The sequence below is a fragment of the Armigeres subalbatus genome, unplaced genomic scaffold (genome assembly GCF_024139115.2).
Source record: "Armigeres subalbatus isolate Guangzhou_Male unplaced genomic scaffold, GZ_Asu_2 Contig1310, whole genome shotgun sequence".
Classification (NCBI taxonomy): Eukaryota; Metazoa; Arthropoda; class Insecta; order Diptera; family Culicidae; genus Armigeres; species Armigeres subalbatus.
Genome location: NW_026942078.1, coordinates 1,190,207 through 1,216,126, shown reverse-complemented (window position 1 = coordinate 1,216,126; position 25,920 = coordinate 1,190,207). Strand labels below are relative to the sequence as shown.

General features: G+C 39.0%; 1 protein-coding gene across 1 annotated transcript in view; it reads right to left on the bottom strand.

The window, feature by feature from the left end:
- Window positions 1-412: 412 nt before the first annotated feature.
- The window catches only part of LOC134202645 (putative metabolite transport protein HI_1104), a 50,957-nt gene continuing 25,449 nt past the window's right edge, over window positions 413-25,920 (bottom strand). The window contains exons 2-4 of the mRNA XM_062677660.1: window positions 4,885-5,145; window positions 1,255-2,156; window positions 413-1,176 (exon numbers count right to left, since the gene is read on the bottom strand). Of these exons, the coding sequence (XP_062533644.1) occupies window positions 776-1,176; window positions 1,255-2,156; window positions 4,885-5,111 (1,530 nt within the window). The 5' untranslated portion in view covers window positions 5,112-5,145 and the 3' untranslated portion in view covers window positions 413-775. The remainder of the gene's footprint in view (window positions 1,177-1,254; window positions 2,157-4,884; window positions 5,146-25,920) is intronic.

Below are 25,920 nucleotides of genomic sequence, written 5' to 3'. Positions count from 1 at the left end.
ACACGCAAATGGCATGGGGAGGGGTTGTCAAGGCCTTGGACATAGTCCCTTTTTCTCTTCGACATCACAAGTCTGAAACCTAAGAAAAATGTCCCAATCACGCCCACGCCCATACTTACAAAACAATAATTTCCACCTAGGAATAAGCTGGCAGGATCGCCAAATGTGCCTAATTCCGCCGAACGAGCTATCCGTTGGTTTGATCGCCTGTGTGCTGTCTTATCGAGCGTGCAACTCCGTTGGTTGCCCGACGAGAATAGGAGTATTGTCATGGCATGCTATTCATTATTCAATAGCAACCGAACCGTTATACGGATCATACGGATGATATTTGCATATCTGTCATCAATGCACGCTGGAAGTGGATTGCTCAATATCTACATAATATATCTCACCCTCACATAAAACATCATGCATTTATACGTAATTGTGTATTTCGTTTTATCGTTTAAAACACGTTTTTGAAGAAATAAATTATTACTTCAATTTAAATACAAAGTCAACTACAGTGGTTACGCATTCAGAATTCTGTCATGGTACAGATCATCGGTTAACAAAAACCGTCGGAGGTACATGGTTTCAAAATGAGAACGACGGTTAAAAACAAACTGAAATATGAGATTCCTTTCCACAGCTAGGAGGAAAAGCTGCATCATATTACATCATAACGGTTGTGTGATTCCTGCTCGGTAGATTCATCGTGTCATTTTTGAATATTCTAGCTTAAAATTACTTGTTAAAACCCTAACTATCATTCACTCCATGTGAATTTGTCCTATAGGTTACTATTCTCGGTAGGCCTCACATGCACAATGTTGTGTCCATTAGTCTTGGGTCCACCGATGCCGTTGATGAAATCGTCTGGCTGGAAGGTGTTGTTCTCGTGACCCATCTCCACCTGATTCCGGTGCTCTTCGGTGACTGGTTCGGGCTTTGGTCCGTCCATGAAGAACATCGTAATGAAAAACAGCACGGTACTGATACCATAGAATCCGGCATAGAAGAACATCACTGAGCCTCGGTAACCGATCGCCTTGGCCAGTGGATCAACCAAAATTGGCAGATTACCTCCAATGTTGTTCATCACAAACAGGAACATGCCGATGGTCGTCGAACGGACCTGCAGTGGAACGATTTCCACCAGCACCGCGAACACAATTCCGAACCACATTTCAGCTGTAAGGAGAAGAAGGTGTTTGTAGTTAGTATGAATATTGTTAGATATTTACGAGAGCCTCATTAGAAAACACTTACCGAAGAAGTAGCTGATTCCTAGGGTGATCATCGCCCAAAGTGGCTCGAAATAGACGGATCCGAAGGCAAAGGGAGTCGCAATAAGTTGACTAATGGCCAGGCATGCCACTCGAGACCGGATTCCCATCTTGGCTACGACCTTATCCGAAACGATTCCACCAATCACCACACCGACGCTTCCGATTCCGATCGTCACAGCAAAAAGCCACCAGCCGAGATCCACATCTGGGAAGTAGATATTGTAGTACAAATCGGCATTGTACGCGAAGGTCATTCCGCCGCAATGACGAATCGAAGCAGCAATCATCAACAGGATAACACGTGGTTGCATCAGAGCTTTGGTCAGTGAGACTTTTCCCTTGCCATTCGCTTCTTCGCCAATGCTTTGCCGTTCTGGTTCCTTCAGGGTGGTTCCGGTCAGGATGGCCACGATAAGCGCAAGTACACCTGTTCCGTAGTAGCAGATGCGCCAGCCTTGACCCCAAATGTCCAACTTGGTGATGTACCGACCAACGGGGAACGCAATTCCGTATCCACCGTAGATTCCCCAGTTGAAAATGGCCATCACCAGAGCACGTTTGCTTTCGGGGAAGATATCGGACATGATACCGGTGGCCAGTGGGTTACAACCGGATTCACCAGCGGCCATAACCATACGCAGCAGAATTAACTGCCAGTATTCCTTAACGGTTCCCTGGAAAACGATGGCAACGGCAAAGACCAGTGTGCATACGGTGAGCAGTCGGACGCGGTTGTATCGATCCGCGGCAAAACCCAGCACAACGCCCATAACGGTGAAAACGGCAATGAAGCTGGGACCGGCCAGCAGTTGATACTCGAGACCCAGTCCGTTGTAGTTCCATTCGCAGTACACTGTTCCGTTCAGGTGTTGCCCGTGACATCTGGAAGGAAAGGGAGAATTCCCAGTTATCCGTGAAGTTTAATGTGAACAGCAGTATTAACCCTTTCCCGCCCACGACTTTTTTTTTAAGATTTCAATAGGAAGGAATCATCTTTGAGAAAAATGCTAGAACAAAAGTTATTTGGCATAGCCAAAATAAGTGGAAAACGAAAAAAAAAGTTTTTGATTGTAAATCAATAGTTAATTGATTGTTTTTAATAGTTTCACTTTTTGTACTCAAAATTGATTATATTTCCATTCTGATGGAACCATAAAGATGTGTCCAATATTCCTTTTTGTTGTTGAAACAATTCGATGAAGGTTAGAAGGTGCAAAATTTGATGGTGCACCACAGACACCATGGGTTAAGGTTAAGGGTTAAGGACCATTTATTGTTCCAGTTGAAAATCGAATTTCGAGCTCGGGAAAACCGATTTTATTCGCGTTTAACTTATAGCGCATATTTGCGCAACTAGTATACATTGTTCGCAACCAGGTGCTCTATGCAGCGCACCAGATGAGCAGTAATAAAACTTGCGACGAATAGGAGAAACATTGATATTCGTGAGTTCAAAAATTCGGTTTTGAGCTGCACAGATAATATAAGACGATGATGAGCTTTTAAATCGTTAGTGCCAGATCTTCTTCTTCTTCTTATTGGCATTACATCCCCACACTGGGACAGAGCCGCCTCGCAGCTTAGTGTTCATTAAGCACTTCCACAGTTATTAACTGCGAGGTTTCTAAGCCAGGTTACCATTAGTATATCAGGTTGCATTAGTATATCATGAGGCACGATGATACTTTTATGCCCAGGGAAGTCGAGACAATTTCCAATCCGAAAATTGCCTAGACCGGCACTGGGAATCGAACCCAGCCACCCTCAGCATGGTCTTGCTTTGTAGCCGCGCGTCTTACCGCACGGCTAAGGAGTGCCAGATATAGATAGTCAAATGACATGTATCTATGTATAGTGCCGACTACCTTTTCGATGTGAATGCAAAAAGGTAAAAAAAAAGAAATTTCCAAATATATAATCCAAATTTATTTTATCACACAAAAGGTGTTATGCTAATACAAATTAATGCGATATTAGTTTGGACAATCCAGTCTTGTTAAATTTAAAAGGATTTTGAAGAATCATAAAAACGGATTTATAAGAAAGATACCATTCCAATCTCCTGGGGGCTTCTATGTAAGAAGTGAGATTAAAATTATGTAATCTTTCGTAGATTTTTTCAAAGACAGGACCACCGTCTTAGACTAGAGGTCATATAGACTGAATACTTAACACCCAGCATTAGACAGCAGACAGGACATTTACACAACGTTCAATTAAATTGTAGAGAGTTTTTCCGAAGTTACTGTGCGGGCATCTGTTACTTACTGTTACTTACTGTGCGGGCATCGTCTCTGACACAGCGCGCAAATGCGTCCAGACGACTGATGCCGCCGATGCCGCTAACCGCATGGCCGTGTCGGTTGTATGGAACATACTAGGGATCCTACATTCAGAGATATGCGAAAGCGGCCATCTTGAGCCAATCGAGCATTGAGAGCTGTCAGAATCTGAGCCAAATGAACATTGTTATTGTTGCGGATTGAAAGGTATTGCGATTGTAATGAAAAAGATTTTACGAAAAGTTTTGTCGAATAAACAATTTGTTTTACATTGGCAAGTTGAAGTAGTCTAGTTTATGCATGGTACTTTGTTCATTTGTATTGCACTTTTATTTTAGTGATAATGCACTGTTGGACGTTAGATAACGAAATCTGAAAATGCCATTATACGCAAAGTCATGTTCGAGCTCCAACATTTTGCGCCACGGCAAGTGCTGGCAGCGTTTGTTTACGAAAGTAACAGCGTTGCTAAATCGTCTGGAAAAGTATTCGCACATCTCTTAATATAGGATCCCTAGAACATACGCATTTTCAAAAAACAATTTTTGAGATGCATTGCTCACAACGTTTTAATTTTTTTTTCATTCTGATCATTCTGATTCTGCGAATCAAGAAAGTGGATGAAAATATTGTGATTGTAAATAAATCATTTGTTTGAGAAACTGCATAAGTCCATTTTACACTTTTTCGAGAAAACAAGAAAAAACTGGTTTTGAACAAATTTGTACCGAATCTTTCGATTTCTTCGATACAGATCAATACAGACAAAACCCAACATCCTGGGGCAATTTCAATGCAAAAAATGTAAGCAGTATTCCACAATTGCTCTTCAAAGTACGTATGCATGTAGTTTTTCATACAAACGAAAAAAATTCATACATTCATGAACAAAAAAAAATCGTATTTTTTGCCAGAATACGTATTTTTGGACGAGGATTCAGAATATATAAAATTCTCATTTTGACCAAAAATGTTACATATGCAGTTTCTCAAACAAACGGTTCAAATATGTTTCAGATCATTTTTATGGACAGTGGAACTTCCGTCAGCACGACAAGTCGCCGTCGTCCTGTCTCTCCATTTTTATATTCTTTCCTTACCAAATTGTACATCATTAAACCTTTTCTAAAAACTGTGCAAAATTTGAACTTCACAAGGTAAAAGCCCGCCTTGTTCGTATGCAGTTTTACGTGGGCGGCAAAACAACGCATGAAACGCTTCAAATCGTGATGCCATGCTGTCAAAAGCTTACTAAGCTTTGCATTCCATCACTCATCATTGCCAAAAACGCTTCGGTTCGTATAGATAAAAGCTCCGCCGAAACTTACTCATGTTCCAGTTCGATGTCGGCACACTGCTGTGGGAGCAGATGCCGATGAACTTCGGTATGGTTCTGCTGGCACGCGTGGTCACCGTAGTCCAGCTCGACAGCAGTGGCTTTGGACGTTACTCCAATCAGATAGTGGCCAAGTTCGCCCGCAATGTATCCAATGGTTAGCACAGCCAGGACGTACGGCTTGTAGAGAAATCTCAGCTTATCCACCAGGGACTGCATTTTTCTTGAGGTGTTGTTATAACCGTTGGTTTATCTGGAAAGAGTTATTTAAAAGGAAACTTATTAGATCTAAAGAGAAGCAGACGTGGTGCATTAGTGTTGCAAAATCGCACAATTTATAATATGGCTTTGAAAATTTTATCAATCATTTATCAATAATTCTTTTAGAACTTTTAATAGACGGTTTCGGAGTCGCATAGTCCCAGTAGTCTCAGCTCGACGAAATGATTTTTTTTCAGCAACGCTGGGTAGACACCTTTGGGTGGTGTGTTACGGTATATAATCTACCATGGTCACATTGTCAGCTACAGGCAAATCCCCAATACCCAACTCCGTGGTACTTATGAGGGTGTTGCTGAGTCGGGGGCCTCTCGTTAAATAAGTGCTACATCAACACTTCCTTCCCCTCTCAACACGCAGAAGAATCTTGCAAGATTGAAACAACTATTTCGATTGTTGCACCAAACTACGTGCATATTGTTGTTTCAATCTTCAACATTGTTGTTTCAACGATGATTCATTGCTTCTTTCAATTGAACATTATTGTTGTTTCAATCCTGCATCGCATGATTGAAACAATAATAATATCGTTGTTCTGGCAACTATTTCGTAATATGAAAAATCTGTAGAAACTGATCAACATAAATCATTCTGTCTACAAGAAGTAAGTATGAAGCAGAGGTAAGGTGGATGACTGTTACTCCCCTTGTAACTAGTTCGATTCTGCTTCTGTCACATTTTCCTATTTTGTTGATGTCATCGTAGTGTCGATAAAGTAGTTTCGTAGCATTTTCGAAAGTGAAAACAACCATAAAAATAGTTGTTTTCTGATGTAACATTTGACAGTGACAGCTGAAAAGTATGGTTGCAACAAATATATCCGATAGTTGAATCAACTATCGCGTATGGTTGATTCAACCCTATTTGTGGTTGTATCAACCAAAAATATTGTTATTCATAAATCAATGCAAAAATATTGTTGATTTGAAGCAGAATCAGGTTGATTCTACCACATATTTTTCTCCGTGAAGTTACGATAAAGATGAGCGTCACCAGGAGTAGTAATCCTCATGCTTTTGTGATTTTTATCCTAGATTGAAATCAAGGACCACACCTACCTTGATTTCTGATAGCAATCTGAATAAGGATTTTAGAAGAAAAACATGAGTATCACTAGTGTCCAATCTACGAAGTACACCGTAACTATCCTATGCTATGCTATGCTAGAAGTTCACAAAGGAAGTTTTATCCAGCTTTTTATTATAGCCACGTATTATTACCATAGTTGATTTTGACACATGCCGTGTACAGATTTTATGGTACTTGCCATCCCAGCAACCTAGAATACTTGCTGAACAATTGAGACGTCAAAATTTTCGCATTGTTTTGATATCCAATTAGCTATTTATTATTTCTTCAAGATAATTTACTTTGTATTTAATGCTTTTTATATTTTAGATGGAAATGCAAAACAGGACAAGAACAGTCCTCTAATATCTTATTGGATACTAAATATGAACCCATGTGCACTGTGTCGACCGCCAATGTGGAGCTTCATTCTATTCATGTAGGGAATCACGAAGTTTCAAATGTTTGGGATTTTTTTGACGAGAAGTCAGTTTTTCCATCCCAGCTTCACAATGTACTGCCGAGTTCTGATGTCAACGAATTGCCCCTTATGTGGACAAATTATTGGCTTATGAAGTATGTTCAATATACAGAATGTTCAGGGCATAGAGAATCCTATATGTTCCACCTTTTCTAACTCAAATTGTGTAATTCTAACGGGATTTTAAGAACCTGTCGAGAAACAGCAATTATTCAGAATTTGAAGAATTCGTGAGCGTGAACGTTTTTCCAACAGAGGAAATATGAAAATCTACAAGCTAAACGGCCTTCAATTGACAATCTGCCATCAAATACTGTAGCGATTGAAAAGCTGTAAGCGAGACTTATGTGTGAGAAGATTAACACATATATTAATTAATAAAATGGCTAATTGTTAACCAGAACAACGTGTACAGTACTGCGTATCTATGAATATCTATGCTTCTTTCAATCGTATTGTTTATTTCTGAGATAAGGCCTCGAATAATTATGTCATAATTTTGGGTCACTCTTGGATTCCAATTCGTATTCTCGAGATAGGCTTCATCAATTCATATTCAAATATCAAATCTAAAGGTTATGTTTTTCTAATGAATTATATTCAGTGCTCAACTGCAGATAAAGCTTCGAATTAATAACCACCTAAAAATAAAAACGTATTAAATATTCGTCAACACATCTGAAAGAAAATGAAAATGGTTATACTGAATCTGTTTGGATTCCAAAACAATGCAATTTTTTGACATATTACTTTTTTAGCACGCCTCTAAGGCTACTATGACTGTCCTATAAAAACTGTACACACCATGTGTCAAATTTGAATTACCATAGTTGAATTATGGCTAGCGTAAAAAGCTGGATTGGCTTTCGCATTAGCATTTCTAGTTATTGAATAATAGTTCCTATGCCTGCCATCGCAAAAAATATACTGATAATGATGATTGGACATCGCGTTCCTTCCAATCCAAACTGCCATCTCTTGATGATAGTTCAGCTTCCCTAACAAATCAAATAATTCTATCAAATGGCTTAATTACACACCTCTATATAATCTTGCATGAACGATTATCTCATCAGTAGGTATAGATCGCGTCACCACTGTTAGTTTCATGCTCCGCTGGTTCGCGTGTCTGGTTAGGCGTTAAGGTTTAAGAATTTCATATATTTCGATTCAGCGCGTCTGCTGCTCAGACATTATATTAACCCTTCTATTCTTGTTCAAATTTTACCGGATAATTATTCTAAATTTAAGGTAAAGTGAGGCAATTAAATTAGATTGAACTCGTCATTTGATGAGAAAATAATCGGAATTAAGGTCATCCGTGACATAAAACGCAGACAATTTTCATGTTTTTTTTTTACTTAACAAACAAAGGTAGCTGTTGCCATGCAACCGAATTGTAGACATTTTCAATAATATTGATAACATTCATATTACAAGAAAAATTGTTACGTTATGTTGTAAACTCATACAAACTCGCACCTCGTTGGAAAAAGCCAACACGTCCCAGCTTTTGCTCGTTTTGGAATGGACATTGCATAAAAACGAGTTGAAGTGCGCTATACATTGTAAATTAATTGCGCAATCTTAATTTTCAGTTCTTCATACCTACTTCCTTGTCCATCTTTTGTTCATCAAACCAACATCAGTGCATTTTTTTTTCATATTTATCACAAAATATTTCACCTTTTTGTCGACTGAAAACTTCAAAATATAACACAAATAAGTGTCTTCTGGATTCTGAGCCCACAGGGTTAATGCGGACATAAGTAGGTATAATCCAGCAAATACGGGCGTTGGGTCAAGTTGTATAATACGTCGTGATCGATTAACTATATCATTGTTGGTATTTACGACACATTATATTCATTGTGCATGCATTCATCATGCATCGGAACCAGGAAAAAAATAATCAATTGAGTTTGTAAGCGCAAATCAATGTACCTGCCGTGAAGTTTGTAAGTGTTATTAGAATTGATGGTAAAGATATTTACGACAATTAATAATTATTGATTCTAGTCACAGATGACATATTGCATTGTGCATACTGCACACTCCCATAGTTATCCTGAATTTGTCATGTAGGCGGCAGACTGTTCTCCTAAGTGAAACCCTAATAGCCTGATTACGGATTACGAGCTTTATGACATAAGAAGGAGTAGGTATCTTGATGTCAAAGTGCACCCTTCTTATTTCCATTTAATATGATACATATCACGTAAGGCACCTCGTAATCTGAACGCTAAAGGTAAGAGGAGTTTTGTGGGAGACGGGTAGTCTGGAATAAAAAAAGGAAAATTACGATTCAGAAGAGGGTGTTCAAATGGATCATGAGACAGCGGCTTTCATAGTTCGAAAGTTGGGAAGCATTTTTCTAAATCGGTACACGATGCAATTCTGGAAACAGGGTTCTAAAGATCAGTGAAGTGACTTCAGATGGTGAAACACTCTAGCTTTCACTTACTCAGAGACTGAGTAAAATTGTATTGCTATCTCTTTTTTTCTCATGGAAATTTTACTCAGTTTCCGTCAAAAGCGGGACTACTCATAGCTATGAGTTATCCTGCTTTTGGCGGATCTGAGTAAAATTTCCGTGAGAAGAAAAGAGAGGGCAATACAATTTTACTCAGTCACTGAGTAAGTGAAAGTTAGCGTGAAGTTTTTTTTTCCGAACATATGAAATAAAGCCAATATTTCGTGATGCATTTGTTATATGTTAGAAAAAAATCGATGTTTGTACATAAACCTGTTATCATTTATTCATCACAATTCACAACACCACTTCGAATGCTGTAGGTTCAGATAATAGAGGTGATAAACTGTAGAGGAAGATTGTCGCTGTTCTCACTGGCAAACTATCTTTTGCTGGCAAGGATAGGGCGCTAAATGTCAACGAAGGAAAAATCAGTTCGTTTTGTCAGTTGTGTACTCAACAAGTTTGGGAAAAGGAACCGCAGCGACAGTCTTCCTCTATGGTTTATTACTTCTATTGCTCCGATGGATTGGGCGAAATGAGAAGTAGGGAAGTTGTGGTTAAAACATTTGAACGCTAGAGGCGCTATTATCCAATACAGTAGGTATTTGTGATCAACATGATTCAATCATAGTAACCCGGATTTTGCATGAAGGGTTTGGCCGGTACCTTGAATGTCAAATTTATTGTTTTGGATTGCTTGTTTTCAAGAATAAAAATTGGGCTACTATGAATAAAAACGTGAATATTAAGTATCGTCTTGAACAACACATGTTGATCACAAGATTTGTAGCGTTATTAGCAATTTAATGCTTATGCATCTACTAGTAAAAATGACACTGTGGTTAAAGCGCCTTCTTCAAATCAAATAATTTATTTTCAAAGTTTTGTAATGCAAGTATTGAAAAAACAACTCGATTAAAACCATCTGCACCTGTTGTAGCGGTCAAAGAAGCTGTCCAAATCAGGTCGAAACATATTTTTTTGCGCATAGACTGCAGAAGAAACATGTGTACAGTCTGTTAAAAATCGGACACCCATCTTCCAATGCGATTTTCAAAAAAAAAATGTCAAACTGCACCTCCGACAGTAAACTGCTAATGAGCGGACACCAAAGTGGCCGTACCTTTTGAGCTATAACATAATCAATATTTTTCCCATTTGCATAGAAAAAATTTCCTGTCATCGTACGTAGAATTTCTCAGTTATGTTGAAAAATGAAAAATTGAAAACGATTTTAGGACGCAGAAATGGACATAAAAACTTCCACCGAAGATCCATTTCCTAAGATAAAGAAAAACGGCTACATGCGATGACAGAAAAAAGTGTGTAGATTTCAAATATTGAAACTGCATTCGAATCGAACAAGCTGTTTTAGGCCTGTTTACAAATTAAGCAAATTATCAAAGTTTTTGACCCCCTCCCTCTTCCAAAGTGACATTTTTTTTACCCCCTCCCTCCCCCATATAACGGGATTTTTTTCCTACAGGGAATCCTCCAGGAATTCCTCCAGGGTATACTCCAAGAATTTTTCCAGGGAATCCTCCAAGGATACCGAAGGGGATTCTTTAGGGATTCTGAAGATAATCATTCAGGAATTCCGAAGAGAATCCTTCAGAGATTTCGAACGAAGTCCTTCAGATGTTCTAAAGGGAATCTCCCTAGAATTCCGAAGGAGAACCTCCAGGGTAATTTCCAGAGATTTTGAAGGGAATGTAGGAACTGCATGAAGATTTTCTTGTGGAGCAATAAGATCATTATTAGATGTGCAGGTAAAACTTCAAAAAGATTTGTTGTAGAAACATCAGGAGAAATAACAAAGGAACTCCCTAGGATGGTTCTTTTAACTTTGGTTAGCCAAAGTTAAAAGAACCATACTAGAAAGTTTTCATTCTATGTAATTGCATTTCAGTCTAACCACTCAACCACGTCAACAGCTCAATTATAAAAATTAGGCATGGGTAGATATGTTGATCCTATTTTTTCGAATACATAACCGTGTGTTTGGGAGAAAAAAAATCCACAAAAATGGTGAATATTCATCGCAAGATAAAAATGCGTTTTTCTAAAAAAATCGAACAAAGTTACCTATCTTTAAGAATCAAGTATCTTCGACATCGTTCAATACCTTTATTAAATCAAATAGACTACTCCGATATGAAAAGTCAAAGTCTACGAAGACTAACATGAGACAATTATGCGTACAAGAACAGTGAATAGGTTAGGTGGATTTGGATTCATCGTCTTAATTAAGCCATGTCAGCAATTGTTCACCTCAGACATTCAAAAACTTAAAAAATCACGTTATGCGTAACATTTGGGAGTACCCACCCCCTCACCCACCTTTTACTGTAACAAAGTGCAACGCACATTGGACCTCCTAGACAGACCCTTATGAGTAATGATGTCCGCCAGCTTTGAAGACACATTTTCGAGGTAATTGCGTTTTGTCTAATGAATCGATCAGGAAATTTTACAATAAAGTAGACAAATATAAATATTAAGTAAAAAAAGTGGTATTAACGTTTAAATCTTAAATGAATTCGTGACGGTCACTAATTTTGAAATTCAGTGTGTTTTGGACTCATGATAATTCGTAGAATGCGAGTCGAACATACATATTAGAAGAGCGGTTTCAATCTCGTCAACTCATAAACCGGTCAAAACTAAACCTTTCAAAAATCCAGACAAAAATTATTGTAATAGAAACAAACCTTAATCTCTGGATATATGTATTTCGTCTTTAACAGAATGATGATTAACGGCGATTGATGAGCATTTCCGGTAGACTGGTTCTTCACAGTCCCCTGCTTATTCTTAATTCAGATTTATCATCACCGGCCACGGTTGACTTTTTCAACCGGCTCTCATGAAGAGACTAGACGGAAGTCAATTAAGCATTAGATACGTCTGTTATAAACCTTTCAAGGTTGTTTTGCGTTTATTAGTTGTTGTCCATGCCCACCCAATATTGTATAAGGCAGTGCTCGGCAAAATGAAGTGCGTGTGCGAGGCTAAATTAAAGAAATTGATTTGATGTTCACAATTTTGGAAGAATGTATCCGAGTTATATTTTGCCAAGTTTGATGTTCCCGTACAAAAGCTAATCGTTAAATGTTAAATAATCTTCCATCATTAACTTCTTCACACATTTTAGCGCCAACTCGCCATAGTAAACCCGTACGGCTGCTTTAGCAGGTGGTATGTACACCAATGTCTTTTTATGCCATTATAAGGGGATCTATTCCGATATCCATCTCACTGAACATATATTCATCCCATCGCGAAACAAAAAAAATACGGCACCAATTTCGTTGCTTCTTTCTGTCAACATGTGTGCTCACTTTTGAAAAAAATCACAAAAATAAGAAATAAATCCAATACCTTTTCATCGTTTTGTTTTTTTATGGGATATACATCGGAGCCATGAGATGAAATCCAGGAGCAGTTCCCCTGTATGGAAACGTGCAATGGTACTAAAAACGTGAATAAAACTTATCTATCTATCCTTTTCCGCGCTATTAGTCAATACCAGCACTAGACATCTCTCTTGTTTGATCAGTTCTTACGCAATTTTCGCATCATATGTTGTACATATTTTTTTGAGGCAAATAGATAAGATCGCACCAATTACATAACTCCATGATATCAAACTTGTTTCACATAACCATATCCACTTAAAATGTTCATAACTACTGATACACACTTCTACCTTCCAGACACGTAATTGCTCATCATTGAGAAAAAGGCTGATTTCTCATAGTCACTAATAATTAGAATATGCACAGCATAACTTTGTTCTATTAACACACTAATGTAGCTGTTGTGATGCCGTAAGTTCAATGATTCCCATCATCATCAGGTTCATGACCAGGAAAATAATAGATCTGTTGATCTGAGAATAACTGGCAGAGGGACTGCGTAGTTTGGTAGTAGGAATGTTTTTGGCACGTGACTATCGAGTATCGAGGTACGTTCATCCGTCTATAAAATAAAATTTTAACGTCCATTCGGCATTTCTCGGACACTAAGGTCTACTGAAATACTAGAAGGTTTTTTTTTTATAAACGGATTTGGGATATGAGCTTCGGAGATTTCCGCCAGCCGATTCCATATGTTCGTGTACAACATTGTGAGACATTTTTTAGTCCTACTTGGCATTACGCCGGTTGGGTAAAATGCGCCAACACCTTTTCTTGGTTTATATTCCAAATTTTGTCTCAAAATCGTAAGCAGATGAAGCAAAAATCATTTGAAAGCCGTCAAACGAAAAAACTCAGGTGAGAACTCTGTATTAAAAATTTTAAAATTAAAATAATATTTTGGCTCATTCCAACGCAATTTCGGCGGTTTTCAATGCACAAAAAATATTTTTTCCTTATTACTATCAGTATGAGACATTGACTAACTGAAATGATAGAGTTGACAGACAGTAATCTTGTGCAGAAGGGTTTGAAAATTTTGGTGAAAAATATTGCCCAGCATCGTTCATTTTGGATTGAAATTCTCAATTTTGGAATAAAATCGTATTGTTCCAATATTGATGGCTTTACATGGAAATGTTTGGACCATATGATGACTGATATGTTAGATTATTGATAAACACTTCGAAAATACAGGTTTTCGGAGGAAATCCCCATTAAATTAAGGGATTAGCTTAGGGTGCGCATATTGACCGCATCTCCCTTACCGGTTTGTAAACTTGAAAGAGATCTGCAGCGACGGTTCTTTTTGATAATAATGCTGTCCAATGAGCAGCTCGAAGTAGCTCGAAGTTGTTCCCGTCCTGCTCGTTCTTTTTTGTCAACAAACGGGCATGAGCGTGACAGGAACAACTTCGAGCTACTTCGAGCTGCTCATTGGACAGCACTAATGATTGGGAGAGTTGGTCGAGATTAGGGACGTTCCGATACTTCAAAATATCGATATTTTATTCGATACGATAATCGATATCACCGATATATTGGAATGAAAATATCGATATATCGGAAAATCATATGATATTTTGAAAATGATTTTTTTTAGAATATATTTGGTTATTCAACTATAATCGTATTACCGTAGTACCTCTTAACAATAATTATTAGAAATGACCTTTTTTCTATTACTTAATCCTGCTTAATCGGCTTCTTGAGTGTGTTTGTCCAATAACCATCGGCAGCGGCGTAGTTTTAACCGGTCACAGCGTCGTTTTTGGAATGATACTGGCCTCACTAGTTTCCGTTTACTCGAAAAAATCAACTGATCAATCGAGAAATTTGCTGAAATTCCAATGACATTTTTTCTGTCAACCAAAAAATTCTTGTCAACCAAAAATTCTCTTTTCCGAATTCCCACGGAATTTTTTTTAAGGTTGATTTAATTTTTCCAACAGAAATTTAGAATTTTCAGAAAATCCATTCAAATATGCTTAACTAAAAAGGAAATTCTCTCAAATTTTCACAAGAAATTATCGTTTTGTTTCACATGAAACTCCCTTGAATTTCGGCAGGAAATTGTCTTCGATTTTTACAGGCATTTATTAAAATTAACGCAAAAAGTATCATCAGAACAAAAATCAAAACTATCATCAGAAACCCCGTAGAAATATTTTAAGGAAATTCTCTTCAACTCCTACGGGGCATTATTTTGAAGGAAATTTTCGTTTGTTTTCCAATTTTTCCAAATTTCCATTTCCACAAATACATTCCTACCCTAGTAACATTTTAAGTTTTATAACGCTCTTGAAGACCGTAGTTTACTCTACAAGAGTGTGATAAATCCAGTATAAAGCCAAAATGGTACTAGAGTAATGCCTTAAGGTCACTCCTGACAGAATCCAAGTTTCAAAGTGCTCGCGTTTTCGGGGGCACACCACTCGATACGGAGGCTGCGGACAACTGTCATTTTTGTTGATTCAGCTTTGCTGCGTCGCAGCATGCGTGAAAAAAAAACAAAAATGAGAGTTGTGCGTTGCTTCCGTATCGAGTGGTGTGCCCCCGAAAACGCGAGCACTTTGAAACTTGGATTCTGTCAGAAGTGACCTTAAGTTAATTTATCTAATTTATCATATATGATAGTTCCTATAGGAACACGTCAAATATATAATTGAATTATTCGCATTAGGATTCAAGGACCAGCGGCATGACAGATGTTGCACAACACGACGAGTGTCGAGTTGCCAAAACTATTTGTGACGGCAGCGCACACCTCACAATCCACGCTACCGAGAAAAATCCTCTAAACCATTAAAAATGCTGTATTTCGGATTCATTTCTAAGTATTTTCTTTCACAAAATACAACGAAATTTTTTTGTGTTGCTTTGTTCTGATTCAATATATCGATATCGAAAGCAAAAATATCGATATGACCGATATATTGAAAGCAAAATATCGATACAAAAATATCGGATATCGAAACAAAAATATCGATATTCCGATATATCGGAAGTATCGGAACGTCCCTAGTCGAGATGTAGTTTTTTAATTTTACAGTAGAATTTGTAGCAGCTTTCATAGACGCCGTGTGAAATCATTAAAGTCATTAAATTAGTTAAATTCTCGTAAAATATGATTAGGACACATTATCCTAGCGATTTCTCATACCAATAGTTTGGGCACAGACAAACAGACATAACACATGGAATATTATCCGATAAAATTCATCGTCACGCGAACACTAACGACATCTGTTGTTTACGTCGACTTAGGCAAATCACGAACCAGGTGGCGGTAGTGAGCAAACGTCAAACTCGAGCAAAACCGATTGGTGCGCCGCGGTCGGTCAATTGGCCAACTAATGATTATTTGAATTGATCGATAAATCAATGAACGATGGAAGAATCTTGAGTGTTATGTCTGTTTGTCTGTGGTTTGGGCTTTAGCCTTCTTTAGTCCGAGTGTTTCTTTTCATTACTAATCACCGCAATTGGCATAAAAAATGTTTTTTTTTCTCATATAATTATGAAAATTTTAATTATTTGTTGTTAAGACGCTCTAAAATAATTAATCATTTAATTATTTATTGCATTTGGGGGCCATAACCACAATGTGCACAATTTTCCTTCTTATTTTCATCTTAATGTTAGTTCCATGTTATAATAAATTCCAAAAGTACTTTTCTGAACAGACTAAGCCCTGAAAAGGAGAGTTAACGGTAAACTGCAAATAGGGGAACGGTTCGGCACTTCATCTCATAGCTCCCATTTCCATCCCATCAAGAACAAAGCAATGAAAAGGAATGCGATGTGTTTTTTATTTTTGTGCATTTATTCAGCAGTAAGGTCGTATGTTAGCAGAAAGAAGCAACGAAATTGGTGATGTATTTCTTTGTTTTGCAATAAGATGAATATATGTCCAGTGAGATGGAAAACGGAACAGTTCCCCTAATTGAAATGGCGTAACCTATATTTCAACTTATAATTGTAAAGTAGTTCACATACTCATCATTCCTTCGTAGTGATGTTGTGCAGGGCCATAATTTATTTCATATCATTTCATCTTTGCTACCAGAAATGCATATACATGCACTGCACATCCTCCACTATCATCGCTGTCGCTGCGTTGTTCCAAGTTCCAACTGAAAGATTGATTACACAGGTAATGATTGTCAATTCAATCATCGCCCACCCAACACCTACACCATTGGGAGCTGTTGGAATACGCCGGTCGGACGCATCTAATGGAATAGAAAGTATCACAATCACCAGGCTGTAAAATCATTCCGATAAGTTATATTTATACTTTACAGAAAATAGAGGGTTGGAGTTTCATAACGAATCGACTCAGTCCGGCGAATTGTAGTTATGGGTGCATGTGCAAGTAGACACATTAATTAAAAATTTACTTTAATCAACTTGATCACAACAGATTGCATTCAATATCGAGTCAATTTATGTTTTGTTATTGAAAATAGGATGAATTCAGCATTGTGTTCCAGAGTTCTAGCCAGACCGCTATTTTGTACCGTTTGGTACCGAATAAACCCAATTTGAGCTTGATTCCTCTCCATAACTTGACCAAGCGGCTTTACTGATTGATATATTGGATTGAAGTCTATCTAGCGCTGTTAAATAAGAAAGTCTCTGAGTTAAATAAGAAACTTCTGTCAATAGAGAAAACGGAAATTCAAGAGGAATCATTGATATCATTTAATTGCGAATAAATAGGTATACATTAATTTCGAATTAGAGCAAGCAAGTGATTCACCGTTAATTTTCAAAACTAAGATGTTATCCCAGTACTCAATTGAGAACTACACAGCCTCAATTCACATTCGGGTAATAAATCTCAATTTAGATTGAGATTTCTCTACACTGCTTACATGGCAGTTTCCAGACATCTAAAGGAAAAATACTGCGGTTCGTCTTTGTACTTCAATTGCCTACGTCTCACCACTCGTTTTAAATATGTTCTAGTTACATGGACGCAATTACTTGTAATTGTAACACTTTAATTGACTGCTCCACAGGCGACCAAATAGCTGTCATAGCCAACTCGATAGAACACAGACTTCCGAGAACTTGTTACTAAAATAAGCGGACAAATCGAATGTCTGGTCAAAACAAATATCGCGTCAATTTTGTCATCAGCAATAACAAGCAAGTGCCCCAATCAGTTCCGCGTGACGTTACAATCCGCTTGCTTGTGCTGAGCTGAGATCGCCTCGTATGTGTGCGGTTGTTGCGGTGCCAGATTCCGGTCGGTCTTGGGAACTTGTGGTGCCGTGGCGTGCATATTAGTGCCAGGTGGTGGCCACCCGCATGTCACTTTCTATAAAGGTTCCCCCAAACACACGCGACGCGACAGTCGCGACGCGATTCTATCGCTTGGCGACAGCGATTCTGTCGCCGGTGGTATGGAAGCGTAAATAGAACATTGCCTGCAGCGACCCAACGATAGAATCGCGGCGACTAGTTGTCGCCGTCGCGGCGATGAAATCGCTTAGGTCTGGGGGAGCCTTAATTCACGTACGCGTCATCGATCGACCGCACTTGGCATGAGACAGGTATGTGTAACCAGGTGTGGCACGTAGAATATCTCATTCCAGATTTACAGCGCGTGCGGGAGATACAGAACAAACAGCAATGTAGAGACCTAATCACTGATTGTTACACTTGACCACACAGCTGGATTGATCGGCTTGATCGTTCGCGACAGGTGAGGTTCTTCTAGATCGCGTGCTAGATCACGGCCGAGTTTAAGCGGATCAAAGCTTTACGCTGCGGGGCTGTCAGATGCATGTGTCATGTTTATTCAGCACTGGATCTAAATGGTCGGGTGCGGACGACAGGGAAATTATTAAACGCATGAATATTTACATTCGTAATCGCTTTTATATGGCGTGTGCTTATGTTCGTTGGCGTAATTGGTGCGAATATTGTAATTAAGGTGTCAATTTCAGAAGCTAGTTATTTCCGTCTAAGTTTGTTTATCGGTAGCGCGTATGCCACTGACATAAAATTATTGGAAAAGGAATAGGCGATATATGTTGATTTAGTGAGGTATTGAGTACGTAGTTTGATATAATTGTCACTTTGATCTGAAGTGCTTAATGAAACATAGCGAAGGGTAAGTTCGATAGCAAGGTGCACGGTAATGGCGGCTTCTGTAGGGTTTAAAATGTTTAAGTCCTTGTACTTCTTTGACATCTGGATTGGGTTTGACATTTTGATTGCCCTCTCCGCTCATCCTGGAACAGGGGGAAAACGGAGTACGCTAAGTCCCTTCTTCATTTATGCCGATGATTTTTAAAAATTAAGAAGTTCAAGACCTTGAGATATAAGGAATTTTGAAGATACAACACGGTTAATATTGTATGAAAAATACATGAGTTCTCAGAGCAAGATGTATGCTCATCATGAATCGCCAATGGAACCTTTTGCAAAAGCATTATGAGAACGGTTTGCAAAACTAAATGTTTGAGTTTGAATTTTAATTTTCAACTCCAATTTTTGACCCCTCCGCTTCTAGAGGATCATTGACAAATTAAAGAAGAGGGTTTTTAAAAATTCCACTTAAAATTTATGTACATGGCCAAGCCAAAATTCACTTAAATTTAATTTGATTGTTTAGGGAATTAAGAATAATGAGTGCCATCTCTAAGGAATCATTTAACTTTTACCACAGAGAACAGACGTTCATCTTGAAGAGATCAGAATAGCCCTGTCTTGAAGTAGACGCTTTTTTTTATATCCTCTCGTCATTTTTTTTGCCTGAAAATTATATTACTTTACGGCTTACAGCTGGTTTGAAAAATTATGCTGTTTCTGGAACCTGAAAATGCCTGAGAAGTTCTTCTAGAATGGACCCGCAAAGCAACAGTTAAGGAGAAGCAAATTCCCCTTGAGGCGTATAAATTCCATCTGCAGCTCCGCAAAAGTTTTAGTGAAATCGCACCACATGAAGGTATAAAGGAATCAAGAATAGGACGGCAATGATGATCCGGATTGTGAAATATTAAATCAAAACATCGGTGCCGTTCCTCCTAAATGTACAGGTTTTTGGTATTCGAAGCTTTTATATCTCAAATCTGAACACAAAGTTAGAGGACGCTTTACTGGTGGACATGGAACGGAAGTAGATGATTGGATACGGAAAAGATGCAGCTTATAATATGTATTACTACTAAGATAACTACGTAAGTACGTTCCTTTTCTCGTTCATGCTTCGGTTGAAGGATTTGTCCACCCAGGAATCATCCGGGAAGACGAGGAGTGTTTCGAGCTACGTGGCACCAGAGGAGCTCGCGAACGCATCAGGGTGACTTCGGTTGCCAGATGGCAGTGCGAGTGGGATAACTCTTCTAAAGGTAGGTGGACCCACCGGCTGATACCTAACATATCGAGCTGGGTGGAGAGACCCCATGGGGAAGTTCACTTCCATCTGACACAATTCCTGTCAGGCCATGGCTGCTTCCGGCAGTACCTCCACAGGTTTGGGCACGCGGAGAGTCCCGTCTGCCCTGACTGTCCAGGTGTTGACGAAACTGCAGAGCACATACTGTTCGTATGTCCTCGTTTCGACGTCGAAAGAAGAGCTATGCTAGACGTTTGCGGTCGGGACACAACCCCGGATACCCTTATCCAGAGGATGTGTCAAGCGGTGGAGAAGTGGAACGCAGTTTCGACTGCAACCACTCAGATTGCCTGCAGCTTGCAGAGAATCTGGCGCGCCGAGCAGCAGTCGACAAGCATGACTAACTTGTGATTGGTTAGTTAGAGCGAAAACAGGCTGAGCGCGGGGAAGTGAATGAGATGTTTGCACATGTCGAGGTAAGAGTGTTGCAGTGGGTGGCAACCGCAGTCGCCACCACGAGGCATGGCAGAAGAGTGACCACATAGGTGTTAGTATGGACTGCATATGCCGAGGTAGGTTGGTCGTAGCGTAGAACTGTTGGTACCTATCGCCAGTGTTGTGCTGAATCATTATCAGACGATAATGATTGCAATTTTCACGTGAAAACAGTAGGCGAATTGTCGCCGGCGACTACTTCTCAAATTATGTTTTTGAACGATAATAAACATAGAATTTTCATTCAAAAATTGATCTTTATTATGATCAGCTAATTGTCAACAGTCGCGTTATATCTTATATTTGGCGTTATGGCTTCATGGTAGTAAGGAAAAAGTGTTCAAAATTTAACAGTAAGTGCTTCAAACCAAGATACGATTTTCAAACGATTCTAAATCGATGGCGAGTTTTTATTACTTGATAATTTAAAAGTAAGATCGCTGGTGAGTTTGATCATCCTCGATTTTTTGAAAATTTGATTCTTCCCAACCCTGCCTATCGCTATCGACACCTCGAGGCATGACAGAGGTGAGTAGAGTGAGCATCCAAGTCAGACTCACATGGTATGTTAAGGGCGTGCGAGTCAGACTCGCATGGCATGTCAGAAGTGAGAACCTAAGTAAGTCCCACATAGTGTGTCAGAGCGTGTGTCAGGAGGAGTGGCAGGGCGTGCTAGAGTGAGCACACAAAAAAGTCTCAGATTTGTGTGCTAGAGCGAGAATCAGGTGGTAGGGTGAGCATCCAAGTTAGTCTCACATGGCGCGTAAAGGGTGAGCACCCAAGTTAGACTCACATGGTATGTCAGTGGTGAGCTTCCAAGTAAGACTCATATGGTGCGTCAGAAAGAGTATCAGGGTGTGTCAAAGGGTGTGTTAAAGAGAGCACCCAAGTACGGGATGAGTACCTGTGTGAGCGTGAATGAGCGAGTACATTAAGTATTGCCCATCCCCCAGAAGTAATGCTGGGAGGCAGTTCCTGGGGGAACCAGGGCAGTAGTAGAGAGGGTAACTCAAGTAACCTTCTGTTGCTTGGATGGGTTTAGTGGGTCCGGTGGGCTGGTCTTCTGCCTTCCGCGCCAACCCCACTCCCTGAGTGATAATTGCAGGTGTCTGTATGCAGATTTGTTTTCATCCCTCTATAAAAAAAAACCATCCCTCTATAAAAAAAAATTATTACTGAAATTTTGCTATTGGATATTGCATCCAATTTAATTGATTGTGATTTTATTGAAATTTGTGTTGAACAAAACAGTGTAACCATTTTATTCTAACATGTCGCTCTGAATATTTCGATTTCGAATATATTGCGATTCTTTTCTAAAATTAGCATACTGGCTCAACGGTTACGCGCCGGGTCTCATGCGCCGTGTTGTGCGCCATGCAAAAAGTAAATAAGCCAATGTCAAACAGGTGTGAGCTTTCGGTGAGCTTTTCCACATTCGCTTCTAAGGTATGCAGCATATTGTCGTCCTTTTACAAAAAGATATTCTTTATTGAAATTCATAGAGTTTTGTTAGTTTTTTGCATTTCTTTCGCCTGCGTTGCGTTTAGCATTTTGTTTGGGTGGATCAATAGTCGTATAGGTAACAGAACATCGGCAATGAATGAATGTTATAGCTTTGCATTTAGTCAAGTTCATCTGCATAGCGTTGATCTTACACTAATTTGAAACATATTCGAATGATCTTACATTAAGGTGAAGGTGGGTTGAGTACCAAAACAAAGCTTTGAAAGTATTTGTACAATAAAAACTGTCATATACTGTAGTAGTATTGGTGTCGTATTAAAAAAAAACAAAGAAAATTAGTAGGGTGGTTCAAAAAATGACCCAGCACCACCACGCTCACTCGATTCCGTCCCATGCTCCGAGTGTCCTCCAAAAACCGATTTGAACAAAAAGTGGTTGAGCGCATGCCGGTTCAAGTTTGTATGAAAACTAGTATGGAAACTAAACCTTTTATTACACTGGCTACAGTGCCTCCCCTCCATACGCTGGCGAAAAGAGAACCCACATAGCTGAAAGCAACATTCCAGAGACTTCACTGAAAGAAAACCGCACCGCAGAAAAGATCCATTGATTACGTAACGCAAAAATAGCATTTTATACCCCACTCACCCCCATGTCACACTTTTTGTATGAAGCATCTGCCCCTGGTGCGATAGATATCACAGACAAATTCTGGGTATTTTGTTGAATTGCACGTTTCACTGATGCCTTCTGAGAAGCCTAATTATCATGCTAAAGATTCGCAACCTCGATTAAAATCGACTCGCAACTATTGGAACGACCATTCAATATGGATTGTCTATGGAGTTGAAGCTCTTGAATATTTCATCCAGTCATATGGTCTCCCCCCTCGCCAGGGCCCAATGACGAAGCACCAAAATCAGAATAATATTAAATTCAACCTCGCCATATAAACTGTCATACAAGCCTGTGCACGGTAAGCCTCTATTCAAACCAGCCCAAACCATCGGATGACACCCAAATTATAAATCACAATCGACTGAGCGGGAGCAAAATTATTTTTTGAGCCACCCTAATTATTAGTTTGCTGCTGCCGGTGCCGTTGTTTACATTCGCTCCGCGATCAGTTTTTATTCGTTTTTTTCGGGCAAAAATAGCAGTTTATATTAAGTTTTCGGTTTAAACAAGTGACTGATTTCGAAAAGTGATGTTTAATTTGCATTCCATCGACATTTCGGGCTCTTCATGTGCGGAGAAGTGAGTGAAAACTTGATTTTCTCAGTGCCCTTTGAGAAGAAATGAAGTGCAGTGATAAGTCCACCAAATCGCGAACGGCTAATAAATTGGCACGAAACTTTATATTATTCGAGCCGAAATGCACGGGACTCTTCGGATAAACATGTTCATTATCACGGGAAGTGAATAAATATGCTGTGAGCAGGTCAGTAATTTGAATGTTAAACTTTTATTCGATGCTGTTCGATGCATTCGAATGTTGGTGGGAGAGGAGTGCGGGAGGTGTGGGGTTGGCCCGTGGAAGGTCCGGTGCCATATTGGCGGCCATCGTGGTACTCTTCCAACTATGTCCTTAATTTGAAACATATTTCGAAAGATTGCAGGGTACAGCAGTTTACAAGCGGTTTAATGGAAAATCTCCAAAACGTCCGCAAGTAGTTTTCCGGAGTTCAGGTTATATTAACTAATCGTTAACAAAAATAATTAGACCTAGATGACTGGCCTACGTTACTCCAGAGGGAATCGCATACGGATCGGATTTCGCGCCATGTACTTTGACGAAAGTCTTGCAATAGAATCAGGGTTCGGATTTCTCACTCATTCACGCGACAACTGATCATTCCACCATGCATTTTATCCGGATAAATAACAGTGCGATAAACTCCGGCACAAGCGATGGTGCGAAAAATTGTTATTCTTCTTCCCATGTTTCGCGAAAATCAAATGCTGCTACTTTGCCTCTCCAAACTGATTGAATCTGACGATGCGCCACGATAAGCAAAAGGTTAAATACAGCAGTTTTTCTCTTCGCTTTCAATCAGTTCATGTGGTGGTGTGATTATAGTGGGCGCTCTAAACATTTTAAAATTGTTTTGGGTTTGAATCCCGTTGCGGTCCTATTTTTTTGTAAAATATGCTTGTAAAATTTATCTGGTGAGGCGACGAGAAGGAAAATTTGTGGAATAAAATTAAATTATCCGGCGCTCACGAATTTATCACCCGCCATTCTATCCGGATAAAAATGTTGTGTAAGAATACTTCCTCACAGGGGAACATGAAAAATCACACTCCGCTTAATAGATTAATCGCAGGTTTTTATTCATATGACTGAGAATTCCGAAGCCTGAATAGAATAAATCTCGCGCTTAGTTTCATAGGGGCGTAACTGTATTGATCGATTTCTCTTCATCGATGTTTTCTTTTGCGGTTAGCGGCAGTGTAGGTCCAGAATGATGTTGGATCTTTTTTTAAATTAGCATGAAGACTTTCCATATCCTCAAGGAATCGTCAATGTTGCAATCGGGAATACTCCTCTTCAGCAAACCGTAAATTAGTTGCGTTCACTTGCATTCTATTTTGGGAGAACTTCTTCCGTTAGCAACGACTAACAATGTATCGTACAAAGGAACTAGCGTTGAGTCCATAGAACAAGCTACTAAATTGTTTGCTGAGTTCTTCAACAATGTTTTCTCGGATTTCCCACCTACTTACACCGTCAATGGGTAAGCGGTATAGGCTGGTTTACAGTTCGGAAAACGTGTCACGGGATTTGGTCCCCCATGCATCTGTGAAAAGGCGAAGAACGTGGTCCAGACAGTTTGCCGCCGTTTGGAAGATCGCCTAAATTACTCATATTCACAGATCCGGTAATACACACAATGCAAAAATCTATCATGGGATTTCCATCTTCAGAAGATGGTTCACGAAGTTGTGCATCACACGGTTCGCCCTACAATCTCCGAATATCTACACGGCTTTGTCCGGAAACGCTAATGAAATAGGTACGTTACGTGTTCGATTTTAATACAAGGATTTTTATATAAGTTATGTGGTCTATATATTAAGAATACAAACCCTAGTATAGCTAAGAAATATCTGTGCAATTATTCGTTAGTGATTGGAATAAGTTCTACTCAAAGTATGAGGGAGTAGATCAAGGCTGCCAACGTACGACCTGCGGGCCGGGTATGAGAAAAAATACTTCATAACCCACCCAAAAGCTCCTTCTTATTAATTATTAATAAATAATGCAGGTTACTACCAATTGAAAAAATTAAATTTGGGCAAGCACGGAATCGAATAATGGAGCACGGGCCATTTTTGCTGTGAGATTTTGGAAATACGGATGAAGCCTTTCCAGCACGGAGAACTTGTTAGGGAATGCATATCGGCTGTTGTGCTCTAAAGAAAAAGCTTCCTTCAGTAGTATTAGTTTGTCGTAAAGCACGACGAAGAGTTAGAAAACTACGTTACGTGGAAAAGCCACCTGCTTCTGAATCTAACTCAGACCTGCCCAACCTTTTCAAGCCATGGGCCAATTTTCAGAAAGGCCACTTGCAGTGAGCCAGAAAATATTCGGTACATATTTTTTATACATTTAAAATAATCAAAGTAAAATAATTGTTTTGAGAATGTCATTTAGTTTTACAGAATGGCTAAAGTTGTTTTATAGAAAAACTAAACACGATTAAATTGCGTTTGAACATTTTTTTAATGCTTATTTTCTATTTCTTTTTGCGTAACATGACATGAAATTGTTGGCTTATTTCCATGAATCGACGCATATTGATTTCGCAATCGGAGATTGAATTTCGCATGCATATAATGAAGATCGACAATTACTTTTTACTGCTTTCATTACTATTAAGAATTATTCTCACAGATATGTACATACTTCTGGGAAAAGAAAATATCTTACGAAAGATGTGTCTTTCTGAATTTAGATTTGAGCACGTTGCTGTTTTGGGGGTCAA